At 40.7% G+C, this 21,710-nt stretch overlaps 1 protein-coding gene across 3 annotated transcripts in view; it reads left to right on the top strand.

The window, feature by feature from the left end:
- Positions 1 to 21,710, top strand: part of SETX (senataxin) — an 84,940-nt gene that overhangs the window by 36,674 nt on the left and 26,556 nt on the right. For all 3 annotated transcript variants that reach the window (XM_018056034.1, XM_018056035.1, XM_018056036.1), the window contains exons 9-14: positions 38 to 125; positions 594 to 4,733; positions 11,324 to 11,423; positions 15,032 to 15,205; positions 17,241 to 17,473; positions 18,719 to 18,886. In XM_018056034.1, the coding sequence (XP_017911523.1) occupies positions 38 to 125; positions 594 to 4,733; positions 11,324 to 11,423; positions 15,032 to 15,205; positions 17,241 to 17,473; positions 18,719 to 18,886 (4,903 nt within the window). The remainder of the gene's footprint in view (positions 1 to 37; positions 126 to 593; positions 4,734 to 11,323; positions 11,424 to 15,031; positions 15,206 to 17,240; positions 17,474 to 18,718; positions 18,887 to 21,710) is intronic.

Raw genomic sequence — 21,710 nt, 5'->3', positions numbered from 1 at the left:
AGTTCAGTAATTTCTATTTATTCTTAATATTTTTAAGGACCAAGTTAGAACCGGAGTCATATTTGGATGATATGGTGACTTGCAGCCAGATTGTATACAATTATAACCCTGAAAAGACCAAAAAGGTATAAAGCATTTTCAGAGTTCAGATGATACTGTATTGCCTTTATATTGTATCGACAGTGCAGAGATCAGTTGCAGTGCTGATTTTATGGGATATAGCTATTCTGAATCACCTGTTGCATAAAATTTTTCTGATTGAACAGTAGTGCCTGGGGAAAAATGGGCACACTTTGAAATTTTTAAGTATGGTTAGGAAGGGGGCAATGTTTATGGCATGGGGGAGATAAATCACGTGACTGGAAATCAGAACCAGCTGATGGAAAGAATTTCAGAGTGCACGGAGGTTTTGTAAATTTAACCTTTTCATGAAACTTTAACCTCAAAATTGAACTGTTTTCAATTTCTTGGGGGTCCGTATATGTGCACCAAAACAGGAAAATTGAGCAATATATTTTCTTGTTTACAACTGTGTGTCAGGCAACCATGAATGATGCTTGTTTTTCTGAACATCTGTATCTCTTTCATTTTAGGATTCAGGGTGGAGATCAGCCATTTGCCCCGATTATTGTCCTAACATGTATGAAGAAATGGAAACATTAGCTAACGTGCTCCAGTCAGATATTGGTCAGGACATGCGTGTTCATAACAGCACATTTCTGTGGTTCATCCCTTTCGTGCAATCCCTCATGGACCTGAAGGATCTGGGTGTGGCTTACATAGTGGAGGTTATTCACCATCTGTACTCTGAAGTCAAAGATGTTCTCAACCAGACAGACGCTGTGTGTGACAAAGTCACTGAGTTTTTCCTTCTGATTTTGGTGTCCGTGATTGAACTGCATAGAAATAAAAAATGTCTACATTTGCTGTGGGTTAGTTCCCAGCAGTGGGTGGAGGCTGTGGTGAAGTGTGCCAAGCTACCGACCACAGCGTTTGCACGGAGTTCCGAGAAGTCATCTGGAAACTGTTCGAAGGGCACAGCAATGATATCATCCCTGTCACTGCATTCAATGCCCTCCAACTCTGTGCAGCTGGCTTGTGTGCAGCTGATTAGAAGTCTCCTGAAAGAAGGCTATCAGCTTGGGCAGCAGACTCTCTGTAAACGGTTCCGGGATAAACTCAACTTGTTCCTGCGAGGGAATTTATCTTTAGGTTGGCAGTTGACTAGTCAGGAAACCCATGAGCTACAAACTTGTTTAAAGCAAATTATTAGGAACATAAAATTCAAAGTACCTCAGTTTAGCACTTCTGTGGATCTGAATCCTGCATGTAAGACGCCTCCTGCATCTTTTAAAGAAGAAAGTGAACAAATAGGGAAGAAGTCTGAAAAAGATGTGTACTGTCTGGAAAATTCCAGCCCAACATCTTCTAAAGAACCAATGAAAGCTGATGCATATCAAGTGCAAGAGAGTATTTTGAGCAAAGCAAATAATGCCATAGAAGAGAGTAAAGAGCCATGTTATATAAAAGATTTGAAACTAGAAGGCCACCTCTCAGCTGAGTCATGTTTGAAGCTGAGTAGTAAAAACCTTGCCTGTGAAAGAGTTCAAAATCAAGTTAAAATAAGTACAGGGAAATATAAGTCTGTAAAAGAGAATTCCTCATGTACCCCACAGGATGGTACTTTAAGAAATGGTCCAGAAAAAGTATTTGACAGAGGAATAATAATATCAAGGCGCTTATTGACTGTTTCTAGCACGGATTCTATGGAAAAAGTGTCTGCCTCCAATGAGGACTTCTCTTTAAAGGATGATGATCTTGGCAAAAGCTCAACAGCAAAATCTAAGACACATAAAGATGGAGTCTGTGCTAAGTTGTCACATGTAATAAAAAAGCAACACAGGAAAAGTATCAGTTTAGAGGAAAACCTGGCTGTATCTAGCATTGAGGGTTTCTATTCAGAGAAAGATATAGGAGGTCAGAAAGGAGGTGGGAACATATGCACTCCTTCTTTAGTCCCTAATGGTATTCTGGATGATAAAAATGGAGAACAAAAATCTCAAAGCTGTTTATTGCTGAGAAAGAAAGAAGTAAAGAAAGAAAAGTTAGATATTTTTTCTACCCCTGAAAACAGTTGTCAAATACAGGAATGTCATGTTGATACCAAAGATTTGGTCTCACTCACAGAAATGACCAATACTTTCATGACGAAAGCATCTCCCTTTAAAGAGCCTGTGACTGGGCATGAATTGAGAGATAGGAAAATTAGTAGGAGCACTGATCAATTTTCTTCTAATTTAAGAGAACAGGACCTTAGCAGCAGTCCCCAGCCTGACACCTTAACAGATTCTCAGGTAGATAGAGACCTCCACAAATTATCTTTAATGGCTCAAGCCAGTGTTACTAAGTTCCCATCAGATTCAACTCAAAAAAGTTTATCCCAAATACAAAGAAAAGTAAAAGATGAGAAAAGATGTTTCACAGCAAACCAAAATATCAGGGAAACCTGCCATGGACAGGTTATTATTATTTCAGATTCCGATGAGGAGGAGGAGGAGGAAAGAATCCTGGGTTTGAAGGAACAAATGAAAGAGATCAAAGCATGCATTGAGAAAGAATGTCCAGAGCAACATACTTCAATAGCTAACACAAATGTGGAACAGAAGGTATTAATAAAGGAAGAAAATCCAATGTCCCTTTTGCAGTTTGAGGAATCTGATTCTCAGTTTTTTGAGTTTGAGACTCCATGTGAAGTGTTTTCAGTTTGGCATGATCAGAAACCAGACAAGAATTCAGCTCAAGAGAATGAGAAAAATCCATGCTCGACTCCTGTGGGTGATACTGCAAATGATTTGGGTTATGAGACAGATTATGTATCTGAAGAGGTCATTAAAAAAGTAGCAGAGAACTTTGAAGAGCGCACAAAACCACGTAGTAGTAGTACTTCTGTTGAGGAATTTTGTGAAATTGAAGTAAAAAAACCCAAGAGAAGACGGTATGAAAAACCTATAGCTGAAGATCCTCTAAGGCCTTCATCTTCTGTCAAAAATGAGGACCAGTCAAACAAGGGGAATCTGAGTAAAAATGATTTTAAAGGTGTAGACCCAAGAGCTACAGTTCCCAGTTCAAGTGTTCAGAGAAACGCTGCGGTTTCCCCAAAGAAGTCTCTTCCAAAGCCTCGCACGTATTCCAGACCTGTCAGGAAAGTTCCAGTGGTTAAAGCTTCTAAGAAATCCCCTTCAGATACCAAGAAAGGACAGAGTAAAAGCTCCCATTACATAAGCTGTAGAACAACTCCTGCTATTGTGCCGCCAAAGAAATTTCGCCAGTGTCCCGAACCAACTTCAACAGTTGAGAAACTTGGCCTGAAAAAGGCTCCTCGTAGGGCGTTTGAATTGTCCCAGCGATCTTTAGAGTGTATAGATCAGCTACGTGACCATGGCAGATCTGTTGGAGTAGTGGATACCCGGAAAAAGACAAAGTTAATTTCTCCTCAGACTCTCTCTGTCAGAAATAATAAGAAACTGCTGACGAGTCAAGACCTTCAGTTGCATAGGCAGATGAGATCCAAATCACAACACAACAGACAAGGACGTTTTGATTGTCGAAGTACAGATAAGACACGAGCAGGGCCATGTGCTGCACAGAGCTCTGCTGTGCCGGAGTCAAGTAAGTCAGATTACAGTCATCACGGAGGAGCCGAGGTGACTGCTAACAATAAGGGAAAACAATTACTAACATGTCAGTCTTCTGAAACAGAACCCGTGAAAGCAAACCAGTGTAATCCTGTCATGGTAAATGGAAGAACAGCAACAACTGAAGCCATTGTTCCTACCTCAGAGGCCCTGTTAGGCAGAGGTGACCCAACAGTCCATCATTTAGAGGTGGCGACTTTGAAAGAGGGAGAGCCTGAATTCAGCAGTGACATAGAGGAGGAGGATATATTCTTAACACAGCGTGACCCTGAAGACATGGATTTATGTTCACAAATTGAGGGAGAGTATGATAAACTCATTGAAGTCATTGATGGAAAAGATACCGTGCAGGGAGAGGAAGAATGTGTGAGGCAGCCTCAGTTGGAATCTTTGAGTAGCACAAAATGTAGGTACAAAGATTGTGTTGAAACTCTGAAAAACCCGGGTGAATACTGCTCAAAACACTCAAAAACTAAAGCCACAGATGAAGATACATTTCGTAAACCTGGCTTGCCTCTGTCTGCATCAAAACGTTCGAGACCTTCCACGACCAAGGTTTTTAGTTCAAGCAGTACTTCACGGATTGCTGGTCTCTCCAAGTCTTTGGAAAGTACCGCATCCCTCCCATCATGTCTGAAAAACAAGTCAAGTGGGGCACAGTCTGTTCTGAAAGGACCACAGCCACCCCTTCTGGTGTCTCTGAAGCCAGTGGCTGAAGTGAAAGGTCTGTGCAGTGTTTTCCCTGCTCAGACTCCAAATAACTCCAACAGGCAAGTTTTGAGAGTTCCATTTGGGGAAAGCAGATCTTTTTTGACTTCCTCTCCAGTAAACATTCTCACGTCGTCACAGTCCATCTCTGATACCTTTGTAAAAGAGGTCTTGAAATGGAGATACGAGATGTTTGTGAACTTTGATCAGTGTGGGCCCCCGTCGAGTCTGTGTCAGTCCATCGCAAGACGGGTGCCTATCAGGTTTCAAGACTGTGGAGATTATTTCAGTGTGTTTTTCCCTTTGATGGTACTGAATACTTTTGAAACAGTAAGTATGTGTTTTAATCGTATACATCCAGATTTTGAAATTGCCTTTTTTTTTTTTTTTTACCATGCTAGGAGAACAGCTAAAATATAACTTGTAAATGTCATGTTGAAAAGACATTGTGCCAGACACTGTTCTAGATGCTGGTCATACACAGGAAATATCAGTACTTTCCTAATCTCTGCCCTTCTGGAACTTACAGACACAGTCCATGGGTGGCAAAGAAGGAAATGTTTTTCAGTGCAAAGGAAACGGAAGACTTCTCAGAGGAGATAGTTATGCATTTAATTATGTTAAAATTTTTTTAATTGGAGGATAATTTATGATATTGTGTTAGTTTCTGCCACACATCAACATGACTGCCATAAGTATACATATGTCCCCTCCCTCTCAAACCGCTCACCCCATCCCACCCCTCTAGGTGTCACAGAGCACTGGGCTGAGCTCCCTGAGTCGCACAGCGAATCCCCCCTGGCTCTCTTACTTGTGGCTGTGTGTATGCTTCAGTTCCCCATGGCTGTCTTACATGTGGCAATATGTATGCTTCAGTTCAGTTTGTCCATCCCTCTCTTTCCCCCCACTGTGTCCACAACTCTCTTTACGTTTGTGTCTCCATTACTGCCCTGCAAATAGGTTCATCAGTACCATTTTTCTAGATTCCATATGTATGCATTAATAGTCAGTCTTTGTTTTTCTGACTTACTTCACTCTGTATTCCAGGCTCCAAGTTCATCCACCTGATTAGAACTGACTCAGATGCATTCCTTTTTATGGCTGAGTAATATTCCATTGTATATGTACCATAACTTCTTTATTCATTCATCTGTCAATGGACATCTAGGTTGCTTCCATGTCCTGGCTATTGTAAATAGTGCTGCAGTGAACCATGGGGTACGTGGGTCTTTTTCAGTTATGGTTTCCTCAGGGTATATGCCTAGTAGTGGGATTGTTGGGTCATGTGAAAGTTTTATTCTTAGTTCTTTAAGGAATCTCCATACTGTTTTCCATAGCGGCTGTATCAATTTACATTCCCACCCAACAGTGCAAGAGGGTTCCCTATTCTCCACACCCTCTCCAGCATTTATTATTTGTAGATTTTTTGATAATGTCCATTCTGACCAGTGTGAGGTGATACCTCATTGTAGTTTTGGTTTGCATTTCTCTAATAACAAGCAATGTTGAGCATATTTTCATGTGTTTATTAGCCACCTGTATGTCTTCTTTGGAGAAATGTCTGTTTAGGTCTTTTCTCCCACTGTTTGATTGGGTTGTTTTTGTGCTGTTGAGCTGTTTGTATAATTTGGAGATTAATCCTTTGTCAGTTGTTTCATTTACAGTTATTTTGTCCCATTCTGAGGATTTGCTTCTTCATTTTGTTTATAGTTTCCTTTGCTATGCAAAACTTTTAAAGTTTAACCTACGTCCCGCTTATTTTTGTTTTTATTTTAATTACTCTTGGAGGTGGGTCAAAGAGGATCTTGCTGTGATGTATGTCAAAGAGTGTTTCTCCGAGAGTTTTATAATTTCCTCCAAGAGTTTTATATACATAGGTGTATCTGTGGCTGATTCATGTTGATCTTTACCCCGTCGTCTTAATCTCTTCTACTTCTGTTAGGTCCTTGCTGTTTCTGTCCTTTACTGGGCCCGTGTTTGCATGAAATGTTCCCTTGGCATCTCCAATTTTCTTGATGAGATCTCTAGCCTTTCCCATTCTGTTTCATTTTGCATTGTTCATTTAAGAAGGTCTTATCTCTCCTTGTGATTCTCTGGAACTCTGAATTCAGTCGAGTATGTATTTCCCTTTCTCCCTTGCCTTTTGCTTCTCTTCTTTTCTCAGCTACTTGTAAAGCATTCTCAGACAACCATCTTGCACTCTTGCATTTCTCTTTCTTTGGATGGTTTTGGTCATTGCCTCCTGTACAGTGTTACGAACCTTTGTCCATAGTTTTTCAGGCATTCAATCTACCAGCTCTAATCCCTTGAGTCTATTCATTGTCACCACTGTGTAATGATAAGGGATTTGATTTAGGTCATACCTAAATGGCCTAGTGGTTTCCTACTTTCTTCAATTTAAGCTTGAATTTTGCAGTAAGAAGCTCATGATCTGAGCCACAGTCAGCTCCAGGTCTTGTTTTTACTGACTGTATAGAGCTTCTCCATCTTTGGCTACAAAGAACATAATCAGTCTGATTTCATATTGACCATCTCGTGAAATGTCTACATCCATGTGTAGAGTCGTCTCTTGTGTTGTTGGAAAAGGGTGTTTGCTGTGACCAGTATGTTCTCTTGACAAAACTGTGTTATCCTTGCCCTGCTTCATTTTGTACTCCAAGGCCAAACTTGCCTGTTATTCTGGGTATCTCTGAACTTCCTACTTTTGCATTCCAATCCCCTGTAATGAAAAGGACATCTTTCATTCTTGTTATTTCTAGAAGGTGTTCAAGGTCTTCATAGAACTGGTCAGCTTCTTTGATGTCAGTGATTGGGCCATAGACTTGAATTACTATGATGTTGAATGGTTTGCCTTGGAGCTGCACTGAGATCATTTTGTCATTTTTGAGATTGCACCCAAGTATTGCATTTCAGACTCTTTTGTTGACTGTGAGGGCTATTCCATTTCTTCTTAGGGATTCTTGACCACAGTAGTAGATAAAATGGTCATCTGAATTAAGTTCTCCCATTCATTTTAGTTCACTGATTCCTAAGATATTGATGTTCACTCTTGCCATCTCATGCGTGACCACGTCCAGTTTACCTTGATTCATGGCCTTAACATTCCAGGTTCCTATGCAGTATTGCTCTTTACAGCATCAGACTTGACTTTCACCACTAGACACATCCACAGCTGAGCGTTGCTTCCACTTTGACCTAGCCTCTTCTTTCTTTCTGGAGCTATTAGTAATTGCCCTTTGCTCTTCCCCAGTAGCACATTGGAGCTCATCTTCATTTATCATATTTTTTTGTCTTTTCACATGGAAATCAGTCCTGGGTGTTCATTGGAAGGACGGATGCTGACGCTGAAATTCCAATATTTTGGCCACCTGATGGGAAGAGCTGACTTATTTGAAAAGACCTTGACATTGGGAAAGATTGAAGGCAGGAGGAGAAGGGGATGGCAGAGGATGAGATGGTTAGATGGCATCACCGACTCAATGGACATGAGTTTGGGTAAATTCCGGGAGCTGGTAATGGACCAGGGAGGCCTGGCGTGCTTTGGTGCATGAGGTCACAGAGTCAACACGACTGAGCAACTGAACTGTCCATGGGGTTCTCCAGGCAAGAATACTGTAGTGTGTTGCCATTTCCTTCTCCAGTGGACCATGGTTTGTCAGAACTCTTGACTCAGATCTGTCTCTCTTGGGTGGCCCTGCACAGCATGTCTAATGGCTTCATTTAGTTACATAAGCTCCTTTACCACAACAAGGCTGTGATCCATGGAGAGGCCAGTAATGTTGTCTGCCAGAGGTTCACATAAAAAGAGCTGTTAATAGAACTGTTGATGATGAAAGGATTTGTTGTTGTTCAGTCGCTCAGTCATGCAGTCACGTCCAACTCGTTGCAACCCCATAATAGTATGCCAGGCTTCCCTGTCCCTCACTCTCTCTCAGAGATTGCTCAGATTCATGTCCATTGAATCAGTGATGCCATCCAACCATCTCATCTTCTTGTCACCCCCTTCTCCTCTTGCCCCCAGGCTTTCCCAGCATCAGTGTCTTTCCTGGTGAGTCAGCTCTTCACATCAGGTGGCCAGAGTATTGGAGCTTTAGCTTCAGCATGTTAACTGTACATGCTACTATTTTTTATTTGTTACCCTTGTTGTTTATTCCTGTTTTTATTGTCCCTGCTCTTGTGGTTTTAATTGAGCATTTTATATAATTTTATTGTCTATCCTTAGAATATCAACAAAATTTTTTTTTAGTGATTGCCTTAGAGCTTGTAGTATATATTTACAACCAAGTCTGTGTTCAGATAACACTTCATGGATAGTGTGTCTACCTTACAATAACAAAATATTCCTGATTTTTCCTTGTCATCCAATGTATCATTGCTGTCATTTGTTTCACATACACATAGGCCTACGTTAACAAACACACACGCACATACATAAGCATCCATAGCTTAATATGTTGTTGCTATTATTTTGAATAAGCTGTTATCTGTTACATGAATTAAACATAAGAAAGGTTTTAATTTTGCCTTCACAGATTCATTCTCTGATGGTCTTCCTTTGTTTATGTAGATTTGAGTTCTGACCTATTTAATTTTCCTTCTCTTTGAAGATCTTGTAACTTTTCTTGCAAGTTAGGTGCAGTGGTGACAAATACCCTCAGATTCTGTGTGAGAAGATCCTTGTTTCCCCCCACTCGTAAAGGATGATTTTGCCGGATTCAGAATTCTAGGTTGGTAGGTTTTTTTCTCTCAGCCATCTTAAATGTTTCACTCGCTTGCATTTTTCTGAAGAGAAGTTGGATGTAGTTCTTAATCTTCTCTGCTATAGATAGGGTGGTTTTTTCCTCACTGGCTCAAGATTTTTTCCTATCTTTAGTATTTCACATTCCTAAAGTATGAATATGATACAGTATGATTCCTAAAGGTGTAGTTTCTGGCGTTTATTCTGCTTGGTCTCTGGGCTTCCTGGATCTGTGATTTGGGGTCTGATATTAATTTTGGAAAACTGAGTCGTCATTATCTCAGGTACTGCTTCTTCCCCACCCCAGCTCCTTCTCATATCCCCATTATGTGTATGCTGCGCCTTTTGGCGTTGTGGCACCGTCCTTGGATATTCTGGGATGTGGCTTTTTTCCTCATTTTCTTTTTGTTTGTTTCTCAGCTTTGGTAGTTTCTGTTGCTGCATCCTAAATCCCAGAGATTCTCTCCTCAGCAGTGCCCATCGTTCTAATGAGCCCAGTAGAGGCATCCTTCATTTCTGTTAGTGTTTTTAATCTCTAGCCTTTCCTTTGGGATCTTTTTCAAAATTGACATCTCATTCATTACTTTATCCACCTATTAGTTCATAGGGTACTTTTTCCTTTAAAGTTAGTATATAAATTAATAGGTTTTAATTTTTGAAAAATTGTTGGTCTGACAATTCCCATATTCCTGCTATATCTGACTAGTTTTGATGCTTGTTCAGTCTCTTAAAGTGTGTTTTTGCATTTGAGAATGCAGTTATTTTTTGTTGTAAGGTGGATTTGATCTACTAAGTAAAAAGAACAGTAAACAGACATTTATTAAAGAGTACTGAGGTGTGGGGGAAGGGAGAGCACGCCACAGTCCTGTGGTAAGCTGTCAGTCTTCTTTGTTTTTTGGCTGTGCTGAGTCTTCGTTGCTGCTCGGGCTTTTCTCTAGCTGTGGCGAGTGGGGGCTGCTCTCTGGTTGTGGTGCAGGGGCTTCTCTTACTCAGAGCACGAGTTGTAGGGGGTGTTGCAGTTCCTGGGCTCTAGAGCACAGGTTCAGTAGTTGTGGTGCAAGCGCTTAGTTGCTCCCTGTCATGTAGAATCTTCCTGGATCAGGGATCTAACCCATGTCTCCTGCATTGGCAGCGGGAATTTTTTTTCACTGCTAAGCCACCAGGGAAGCCCAGATGTCAGTCTTTTAGTGAGCCTTTGCCTCTGGCTTTCACACTCATGCATCTTGGTTTCTCCCTGCCTCCTCAGGTGAGACAGGATGACTAGAATGATCTGGAGTAGGTTTTCTTCCCCTAAGTAGGTTAGGCTCTGATAAAAGCCTAGCAAAGTTCAGTTCAGTTCAGTTGCTTAGTTGTCTCTGACTTTGACCCCCATGGACTGCAGCACACCAGGCTCCCCTGGCCATCATCAACTCCTGTAGCATGCTCAGACTGATGTCCATCAGGTTGGTGATGCCATCCAGGCATCTCACCCATTGTCATCCAGCAAGTTTGGCTCTGGTAAAATAGTTTTTGTATAGATCAAAGCCGTGTTAAGAAGGTTAGAATGGAGGTGGGAGGGAGGCTGAAGAAGGAGGGGATATATATTTAATAGATGATTCAGGTGGTTATACAGCAGAAATCACAACATTATAAAGCAATTATCCTCCAGTGAAAAAAATTTTTTAAAAGGTCAGAATACTCTGTATTTTAAAATGGTTCTAAAATTCCTAACCCTCAACACTTCTATATCCACTCCCCCTCCCCCACCAAAGGACACAGGGAATTTTCTCCTACATTTACTGTGGGGGCCTATTAGAACTCCTAGATGTGAAACTCAGTAGAGTGTGAGATGTCCCTTATGACTGGGTTGCCCTAGGGTTTTTAAGCGTTTAGGGTCGTTTATACTGAGCCTCCAACAGTTTGCCAAATCCAGTTCAGGTTTTCTGGCATGGAGGTTTCTGCTTAAGGGTTTCTGCTCTGATAAGTCTTGATTGTCTGTATCCACCTTTTTATCCCTGTATACTTAGGATGGACTGGTGATTTTTAAGTTCCATACATGCCAAGCTGGAAACCAGAAGTCCCAAGTTAATTTTTACTATTTCTGTCACCTGGGATTTCTAGGTTCTGGATTTTATTGTTGCTTACGTTGGAAAAATTTTCAGATGTTTTTGCTTTCTTAATTTGCTTATTTTGCTTTGCTAAGGTGGCACAGGAATGGATCAGCTCTCCAAACAAAGAGAAATTCCATCAGTTGCATTTACGAAAATTTCCTGGTGATTATAAAAAATACTGGGAGTTTGTGGGTAAGTTCTTTCTTAAGTAACTTGCACTGTGTCATGTAATAATTGGAGAGATTTCTTTTGAGGGAACAGGATAATTGTTTGTATTTTCTGGGATATAGGTTTCCTAATTTGAATCTTATGTAGACTATGTTTAAAGTCTTACTTAATGAGGATAATTAGTAGTGCATATATTACTGCTAGACTTGCTCCTCATCTGTGTGTAAAGTGTGGGGAGGTGGTGAGGGGGTAGGGTTATTTTACCTATTTTGTGACTTTTTTAATTTACTTACCTCAGCAAATATTTATTGACTGTGTATTGCCTGATAGTGTGTGATTCTAGATGCCAGATATGTAGCTGGGATGAGAACATAAAATTCTGCCTTCACAAAGCTTACATTTGACTTATTTTCACTTAATCTGTTGTAAATGTCTTTTCAGTATTTGTAATTATTGTTAGCATGTTCTATAGTTCTGTTTAACCAGTTTCTAGTTAGATATGTATATTGTTTATGGTTTTTCACTATTACACTGAATAAATCCTTTTGCCTGGATCATAGTGTATGCATTTTTAATCGCCAGTCTAGGTTCGATGCAGATTACAGGATGCTTGGGGCTGGTGCACTGGGATGACCTGGAGAGATGGTATGGGGAGGGAGGTGGGAGGGGGGTTCAGGATTGGGAACACGTGTACGCCCGTGGCGGATTCATGTTGATGTATGGCAAAACCAATACAGTATTGTAAAGTAAAATAAAGTAAAATTTAAAAAAAAAAAACTTGATTCATATTGCCTCTGTCTACCAAAAAGAATTCCATTATCACGTCTAACATAAGAACATAAGAATGTATCTCTCCTCATTTGCTAGTTTAAACTTTTTCCCAGTTTTACATGGGAACTGTATCTCATTTGAGATTATACATTTTGTCCCCAAGTCTTAAGTGGTCCTTTAAATTCTGGGGAGTCGGAAACGGTCACATAATTGTCTCTGCATACCATTTGTCATTTTTCTGTTAGGAAGTTTGTTTTCTTCTTATTTGTGTGTATTTGTTGTAACTTTGTTTTTAGTTTCATTATTTACGTTCATTTTCACGTTTGGTTAGGCAGATTTTATCTGCTTATGTTCATAAACTTTACTGTTCAAATTTTGGTTTTAGAAATTAAATAGTTTCATATTTTCTTGTAGTAATTTTATATTTCTTTTTAATATTTAAGTAACTGACTTATCTGCCATTTATCTTGATTGTATGATAGAATCATAGTCTTTTCTCTTATTTCTGACTTCTTTCATTTAACGTGTGTAATTCATCAATTTTGTTTGTATCTTTAGTATTTGTTTTCATTGCTGTGGTGGTATTTCAGTGTATAACAACATCACAGTTTTACCGTTGATGGAGATTGTTATTTTATTTTTCGGTCAAGTCATGTGGCTTGTCCTAACCACTGGACCACCAGGGAGTTTCCATCAATGGGCATTTTTTCTATCAGTTTTGGTCTGTGTATCAGGAGTTCACAAGCCCAACCCCAGGTTCAGAGATTCACTAGGACAACTCACAGGAATTATATTCACAGCATGGCTGTGACTTCTTACTGTGAAAGGATACAAAACAAAATTAGCAAAGGGGACTAAGCACATGGGTGAAGTCTAAAGCAGACCAGGAGCAACCTTCAAGAGTCCTTTCCCAGTGGAGTCACACAACAGGCACGTAATTGTCCCAGTAGTGAGGTGTGATGGTATATGTGGCATGTTACCTACCAGGGAACCTGAGGGGCTCAGTGCCTGCAGCACCCTCTGCCCATTCCAGATTCATCACTTTCCTGAAGCAAAGTGGGTGTCTGACATAAACCACAGAGAACGAATTTGGCCAACAGGTTAGATGCCGTGCACCATTGTCATCAGTGAATGAGAACTGTCTGGAAATGCAAGTTCTCAGATGCCAATGAAGGGGCAACGTGTAAGCTTTCTAAGGACAGAAGCCTCAGGCCTACTATGTTAGTAACTCTTCATGCTCAGCATGTTATGGATAATGCCACTGTGGTCAGTCATGTGTCTCTGGTGTCATGTGAAGGCATTTTTGTATTCTTGTCTCCTGAGATGAGTTGTATGAGTTCAACTGAAGTAGATAATGCCAAGCCCGTTTATACAGAAATTATGCACCCCCACCAGTGTATGGAAGTCACATTGTTCCATGTTTATAGTGACACATTTGTATCGATTGTGCTATTAATTTAACCTGTTACAGTGTGCATACTGATGGCCATTTGTGGTTTTATTCTGCTATAATGAACTTGAGCCCCTTTTCATATATTTGGTAGATGCTTAAGTAACCTCTTTGGGGAAGCCAAAAGACTTGTTCGTTTTCTGTTGTCTTTTTCGAACTGATTTGTAGCAAGTTCTTTGTATAGTTTGGATATAAACCATTTTCCCACTTTGGCTTGCATTATGACTCTCGTAGAGATGTCTTTAAAATTCTTGTTTAGAATTTATTTTTAACATAACAGATACATTTGTGTATTTTTTAATGGAATGCTCTATGACTCATTGAAGAAACCTTTCCCTGCTGCAGGTCATAAATATATTAACATCTAGAACTGGAGCCAGCAAACAACAGCTTGCACATCTACCCTATATCCTGTTTTTATATTGCCCTAGAGTAAGGTTTTTATAATAATTTTTTAAAGGTTTTGAAAAAAAGATGGTGATGATGAATATGCAGCAGATTCCATATGTGACCTGCAAAGAAAAATCTGTCTCTTTACAGAAAGTTTACCAATCCCTTTTCTAGAGGCTTCACTGTTTTGTCAACCTGGAATTGATTTTGTGCATGAGTAAGATGTAGGGGCCATGTTTCATTTTTTTCCCCTAATGGAGATGTAATTATCCCACTACTGTTAATTGAAAAGACTATCCTTTCTTCATGGTCTGTAGTGCCATGCTTGCCATAAATCTAGTGGCTATTTAATGCACTGATATTTTCTGGACGCCTTTCTCTATTGGATCATTTGCCTACCTCACTGCCCATGTCATGTTGGTTGATTAGTTAAGCTTTAGAAAAAGTGTTAGTAAACAAATCCTCTTAGCTTGTTTTGCCTTATGAGTACATTGGCTATTCTTGTCCCTTTGCATTCCTGTGTAAGTTTTAGAGGAAAAAGAATGTTGAAGTTTGTTGAGAATTGGCAAAGTCGGGACTAAACTTTTTAACCAGAGCTTGCTGGTCTCCCAGCCCCCTTCATTTTACTGCTGTCCTTTCCCCTTGTTTGAAATGCCGCCAGTAGGCTCAAAGTGCTTCTATGTACTTGGATTTGTTTCCAGGTTTTCACTGGGGATTTTGAAAGTAGAACACAAAAGTGAGAATTTTTTGATTAAAAACTAAGGTAAGTTTCAAGGAAAGGAAATTTATTAACTCCTTTTGAATATTATGACTTCATCTATTTTGGTGTTGTAGCAGTAAATTTTTAGGAAAAACTTTATAATACTCTGTGATCAATATTTGAAAACGCCCACTGGCTTTCAAAGTCTACCAGCGCTGTCTACTTGCTTGAACTCTTAGTACAAGGGTTTAATATCCCTTTAGTTAATCTTATGTAAATTTCTTCTGTTAGAATAAATGCTGACTTCTTACTGTTTTACAGTTTATCTTGAGGAAGGTGAACTAGCTAAACAGCTTCATCCAAGGGAAAATGATTTGGTGTTTTTGGTTCCTGAAAGACTCAATGAGGAGAAGAAAGATTTAGAGTGGAGTCACCTGGAGGATGCCTGTGAATATTACTGTGGCTATGTTCATAAATTCCGCCGTACTTCAGTCAGTGAGTACCTCGTGAGACTCTGTAGAGACGTCTGTCAGAAACTCGTCTTCTCATTTCCTTCTAGATTAGGCTTTACCAGCCATGTATTTGCTGTACATTTAGCTGGTGTACATTTAACAGACTTGTGTTTGTGAGGTTGATGATTTACCTTTCTGAGACCTCTTTTAGATTTTCTAGACTCAGCTGGAAAAGGCCCAGTATTTCTTGCTTTAGACTTCAGATTAAAAGCTTTCTTTTGTAATGTCTTCTCCTTCAAGTAAATTCCTTCATCTATCAGTGTTTGTTATAAAACAGACAATTTGCAAGCCATCTGTTTGTTAAATCACATTCCAGCTTTGGTTTTCTGGCTAATGATTAATGAGCAGACCAAAGATATAACTAACTGTAAGGCACCTTGAGGGCTTTACTGTTTCTGTCACTCTCCTCCATTGTGTTGAGGGGGCTTCTCTCCCTAAGGGAGCATAACAGAAATAATGTAGCTTGAATGTAAGGAGTGCCAGCTGGGCGCCACACGGTGTGCCCTGTCCTTCCTGTGCACGTTGACTGTCTGTTCCCAGAGCCCTGCAAAGCAGAACTAGTTATTCCCTGCTTATTGCGGTATTTAGAGGTCGGGATGTGGAATAACTTATCCAAGGTCACCCTCAGTATTAAATGGTAGGTTCAGAATTAAAACCTGATTTTATTTGACTGCGAAGTCCACATTCTCTATATATGCCAAGCTGCCCTTTTGACATTGCTGCTTTTTTTAGTCTCTCTTATGTGAAGAGAATATGATTTCATTATTCCTTCCCCTTTTTGCATTACATCTTATAAACAGCAGCAAAGCTGTTGGAGTTCAGCCGTGTGCCGCGTTGTAACTGCTGTGCTGTGTTTACTCTCCTGTGAGCGCAGCTCAGCTTTTCCTGTAGGATGCGTGTAGAAGAGGAGCTATGGGGACACGGCGCTTTGTCTGTGCTTTTGACTCCGACAGGTGGCTACATTTGCCAGAGTTCTGTTTCAAAGGTGGCCTCCTTCCCTGAGCTCTTCATGTATCTAATACTCTGCCATCTCTATTTGGAAATTAGTAGACATTTAAAATCTGCTCCAAAAGGAAACGCTTGATTTACTGCCTGATGTGCTGTTGCTTCAGCTTTTCCCATCATAGCATGCAGTACGTCCATTCTCCCAGTTACTCAGCCCCAAACCTCAGAGTCAGGCTTGAGTCTTTCTCTCCCTCACAGGCTCCAACCATTTCATCAGGAAGTCCTGTTAACTGGCCCATCCTTTGCAGTGTATCCTCCATCCTGGCCCCACCTCTCCCACTACATTCTGGCCCACAGGACCATTCACTTTCACCTGGATTCACCTGGATTAAGTGGTCTTTTTGCTTTTCCCATTGTAGTGCATTCTTCATTCACTGTAAGTGATTCTTTTAATGTGGGCATTAGGGCAGTTCCCTTCCCTACACAGAGCTGTCCTGTAGCCCTTGACCTGACTCAGAGTCATTACTGCAGAGCCCTGTGAAGAGTAGCCACCAGTGCTTTCTCAGGCTTTAAGCTCGCTTCCTCCCGGCACACCAGCCTTTTCTCTGTTCCTCAATAATCCGGGCACCCTGCTGCCTTTGCGGTTGCTGATTCTCTGCCTGTAACATAGTTTTCCAGTTACCAACATGGCTTCATTGTATTAAGACCATGCCCAAATGTCATCTTACCAGGAAGGTCTTCCCTGACTCTCTTGTCTGCATAACACTCCCTTACATCCCTCTTCACTTCCTCATCCCCCTCCTCTGCATTCTTCATACTACTTACCATCACCTGGCATGTTTATTTGATTATCTGCCTCCTCCTCCTAAAAAATAAGCCTCCCGAGAATAGGAATGTTGCCTGGTTTGTAGGAGCCATTCAGTAGATAAATAGTAATTTACCTTCACTGAGTAAATTATTTGAATGATGTGGAGAAAACATGTTATAAAACACTTTGTTCTGAATAACCTTTTTAACTGGACACCTTGCATTCACTGGTAACCGAGATTGCTTTTTCTCTGTCTTGGTAACAGTGCATAATGGGAAATCTGAGTGTTCGGTTTCCATCCAGACTCAAGATAATTTACCAGTCAATTTAAATGAACTCGTGAAATGCTTTGTAATCAGCTCTCTGGTGACTACACAAAGGAAGTTGAAAGCCATGTCTTTGCTGAGTGGTCGGAACCAACTGGCCAGAGCCATTCTGAATCCAAACCCCATGGACTTCTGTACAAAAGATTTACTAACTACAACGTCTGAGAGAATTGTGAGTGATGACCATTTGATACAGGGAAAGTCAGAACATTTCACGTCACGACGTTAAAGCATCATGTTCCTTTTGTCCACAGCAGAGACTTACTAGTCACAGTGTATGCCCAGTGCCATGTTTAGTGCCTAGTCTTCTTTAGTGCTGTAAAGTATGTCTTTGTGTTAGTTAGCTTACCTCAGGAAGAAGGTAGAGTGCAATAAGGAATTGAAAACACGCTTGAAGAACAACATTAAAATGTTAGGTGAACATCCTACTTAACTTTTTAGGTGGTTAAAATGCAGAAGTAAGTAGGAATAGGTTTAATGGAATGAATTTTGCATTTGAATGACCAGTGGAGCTTTTGGTACTGTTGCCAGTTTGAAGACGAAGTTATTGTATTGTGTGAACGGATATTTCTCATTATAAAATTGTGTATAAGTTCCAGGAAGTTAACACAGAGACAGGTGAAGGGAAAGAAATGTGATTTGAACCCCTTCCTTGTGTTCAGGCTTCCATGTGTGTTTTCTGTCAATTCTCACCTTCTAAGGGATCCTGTAAAGGGATTTATATAAAAATCGGTGGAGGCTGAAGTCCAGAGAGGTAAGTTTGGAAGACACAGCTTGAGAGTGAACTGAGGTGTAGACGCGGAGCTGAGCCAAGATCCGTGCTCTTCCCACTCTCGTCACTTGTGTTAGGAAAGAAAGTCTTGGAATGGTTTTGCTGTCAAGGGAGAGAATCGACTAAAATGGGAAGAAAGCGAAAGGGAAGTTGCTCAGTCATGTCCAACTCTTTGCGACCCCATGGACTGTAGCCTGTCAGGCTCCTCTGTCCATGGGACTTTCCAGGCAAGAGTGCTGGAGTGGATTGCCATTTCCTTCTCCAGGGGATCTTCCTGACTCAGGAATTGAACCTGAGTCTCCTACATTGCAGGCAGACGCTTTACCGTCTGAGCCACCAGGAAGATCAGAAAATGGGAAGAATCAGAATAAATAAAAAGAGTACAAAACTAGTTTGTGATCTTTATAAGAATCACAAATAAAAATATTGTTTTATTTATAGATGGACTGAAGCCTGTAGACACTTATAAGTGACTCTTTCCAGTAGTAAATGTGCTTAGATTAAAGGTCATTTTGGAGTCTTGCCTGATCATAAAGCTTCTGTTTGATGAAGGACAGGAGCAGGTCACACAGATTTTTCCACTGTCTTGCTTTCCTGGGCCACCACAGGAAGAAAAAGTCATTCTCACTAATGTCTTTCATATAGGTTGCCTACTTAAAAGATTTCAATGACGACCAGAAGAAAGCGATAGAAACTGCATATGCCATGGTGAAACACTCCCCGTCAGTTGCCAAGATCTGTCTGATTCATGGACCACCTGGAACAGGAAAATCAAAAACCATTGTTGGCATCCTGTACCGCCTGCTGACCGAGGTAAAGTGTTTGTGAGGGCAGCAGCGTTCTTAATTGAATATATCATTTCATGTCACTAGATTTAACTGATGTGTGAATAGGTGCTAAAGTGCCTTTTCCCCCTTCACTTTTGTGTATCTTTTGATACTGTGTGGAACCGTACCAGATAAAGGGGTAGCAGAGATGGAGAAGGCTATAAGAAATAAAAAGGCAGAAAATATTATCTTGTGTGCAATCACTCCTGAGGGCTAGAATGGTCGTCTGGCTTTGTTAGTGGTCATAGCTGATACCAGGAGACCATCCTGGATGTATCTATCCCTGGGCTGCATTTTGGTTGGATTGGGTATTGAATAAAATCAGTGGATAATAAGGTAAGGCTCAGAAAAGTTAACGATACAATTTTATGCTAGAGTAATTTTTTTTTTAACTTTTTATTTTGTATTGGAGTGGAGCTGTAAACAGTAATTTTAGTATCAGTGTAAGATGCAAGAGTGAACGTTGACATTCTAGGAACCAGTGAACTAAACTGGACTGGAATGGGTGAATTTAACTCAGGTGACCATTATATCTACTACTGTGGGCAGGAATCCCTTAGAAGAAATGGAGTAGCCATCATGGTCAACAAGAGTCTGAAATGTAGTACTTTGATGCAGTCTCAAAAATGACAGCGTGATCTCTGTTGGTTTCCAAGGCAAACCATTCAATATCACAGTAATCCAAGTCTATGCTCCAACCAGTAGTGCTGAAGAAGCTAAAGTTGAATGGTTCTATGAAGACCTACAAGACCTTTTAGAACTAACACCTCCAAAAAGATGTCCTTTTCATTATAGGGGACTGGAATGCTAAAGTAGGAAGTCAAGGAACACCTGGGGTAACAGGCAAATTTGGTCTTGGAATACGGAATGAAGCAGGCAAAGGCTAATAGAATTTTGCCTAGAGAATGCACTGGTCTTAGCAAACATCCTCTACCAACAACACAAGAGAAGACTCTACACATGGACATCACCAGGTGGTCAGCACCAAAATCAGATTGATTATATTCTTTGCAGCCAAAGATGGAGAAGCTCTATAGAGTCAGCAAAAACAAGACCAGGAGCTGACTGTGGCTCAGATCATGAACTCCTTATGCCAAATTCAGACTTAAATTGAAGAAAGTAGGGAAAATCACTAGACCATTCAGGTATGACCTAAATCAAATCCCTTATGATTATACCAGAGAAGGCGATGGCACCCCACTCCAGTACTCTTGCCTGGAAAATCCCATGGACAGAGGAGCCTGGTAGGCTGTGGTCCATGGGGTCGCGAAGAGTCGGACATGACTGAGCGACTTCCCTTTCACTTTTCACTTTCATGCATTGGAGAAGGAAATGGCAACCCATTCTAGTGTCTTGCCTGGAGAATCCCAGGGACGGGGGATCCTGGTGGGCTGCCGTCTATGGGGTCACACAGAGTCGGACACGACTGAAGTGACTTAGCAGCAGCAGTAGTATGATTATACAGTGGAAGTGAGAAACGGATCTAAGGGACTAGATCTGATAGAGTTGCCTGATGAACTATGGACAGAGGTTCATGACATTGTACAGGAGACAGGGTTCAAGACCATCCCAATTGAAAAGAAATGCAAAAAAGCAAAATGGCTGTTTGGGGAGGCCCTACAAATAGCTGTGAAAAGAAGAGAAGTGAAAAGCAAAAGAGAAAAGGAAAGATAAGCATCTGAATGCAGAGTTCCAAAGAATAGCAAGAAGAGATAAGAAAGCCTTCCTCAGCAATCAATGCAAAGAAATAGAGGAAAACAACAGAATGGGAAACATTAGAGATCTCTTGAGGAAAATTAGAGATACCAAGGGAACATTTCACGCAAAGATGGGCTTGATAAAGGACAGAAATGGTATGGCCCTAACAGAAGCAGAAGATATTAAGAAGAGGTGGCAAGAATACACAGAAGAACTGTACAAAAAGGATCTTCACGACCCAGATAATCACGATGGTATGATCATTCACCTAGAGCCAGACATCCTGGAATGTGAAGTCGAAGTGAGCCTTAGAAAGCATCACTATGAACAAAGCTAGTGGAGGTGATGGAATTCCAGTGGAGCTATTTCAAATCCTGAAAGACGATGATATGAAAGTGCTGCACTCAATATGCCAGCAAATTTGGAAAACTCAGCAGTGGCCACAGGACTGGAAAAGGTCAGTTTTCATTCCAATCCCAAAGAAAGGCAATGCCAAAGAATGCTCCAACTACCGCACAATTGCACTCATCTCACATACTAGTAAAATAATGCTCAAAATTCTCCAAGCCAGGCTTCAGCAATACGTGAACCGTGAACTTCCTGATGTTCAAGCTGGTTTTAGAGAAGGCAGAGGAACCAGAGATCAAATTGCCAACATCCACTGGATCATGGAAAAAGCAAGAGAGTTCCAGAAAAACATCTATTTCTGCTTTATTGACTATGCCAAAGCCTTTGACTATGTGGATCACAATAAAGTGTGGAAAATTCTTCAAGAGATGGGAATACCAGACCTGACCTGACCACCTGACCTGCCTATGCAGGTTGGGAAGCAACATGTAAAACTGGACATGGAACAACAGATTGGTTCCAAATAGGAAAAGGAGTATGTCAAGGCTGTATATTGTCACCCTGCTTATTTAACTTCTATGCAGAGTACATCATGAGAAACGCTGGGCTGGAAGAAGCCCAAGCTGGAATCAGGATTGCCGGGGGAAATATCAATAACCTAGATATGCAGATGACACCACCCTTATGGCAGAGAGTGAAGAGGAACTAAAGAGCCTCTTGATGAAAGTGAAAGAAGAGAGTGAAAAAGTTGGCTTAAAGCTCAA

This window comes from Capra hircus, chromosome 11 (assembly GCF_001704415.2).
Source record: "Capra hircus breed San Clemente chromosome 11, ASM170441v1, whole genome shotgun sequence".
In the NCBI taxonomy this organism is placed as follows: Eukaryota; Metazoa; Chordata; class Mammalia; order Artiodactyla; family Bovidae; genus Capra; species Capra hircus.
This window is presented reverse-complemented; position numbering and strand designations above follow the sequence as displayed.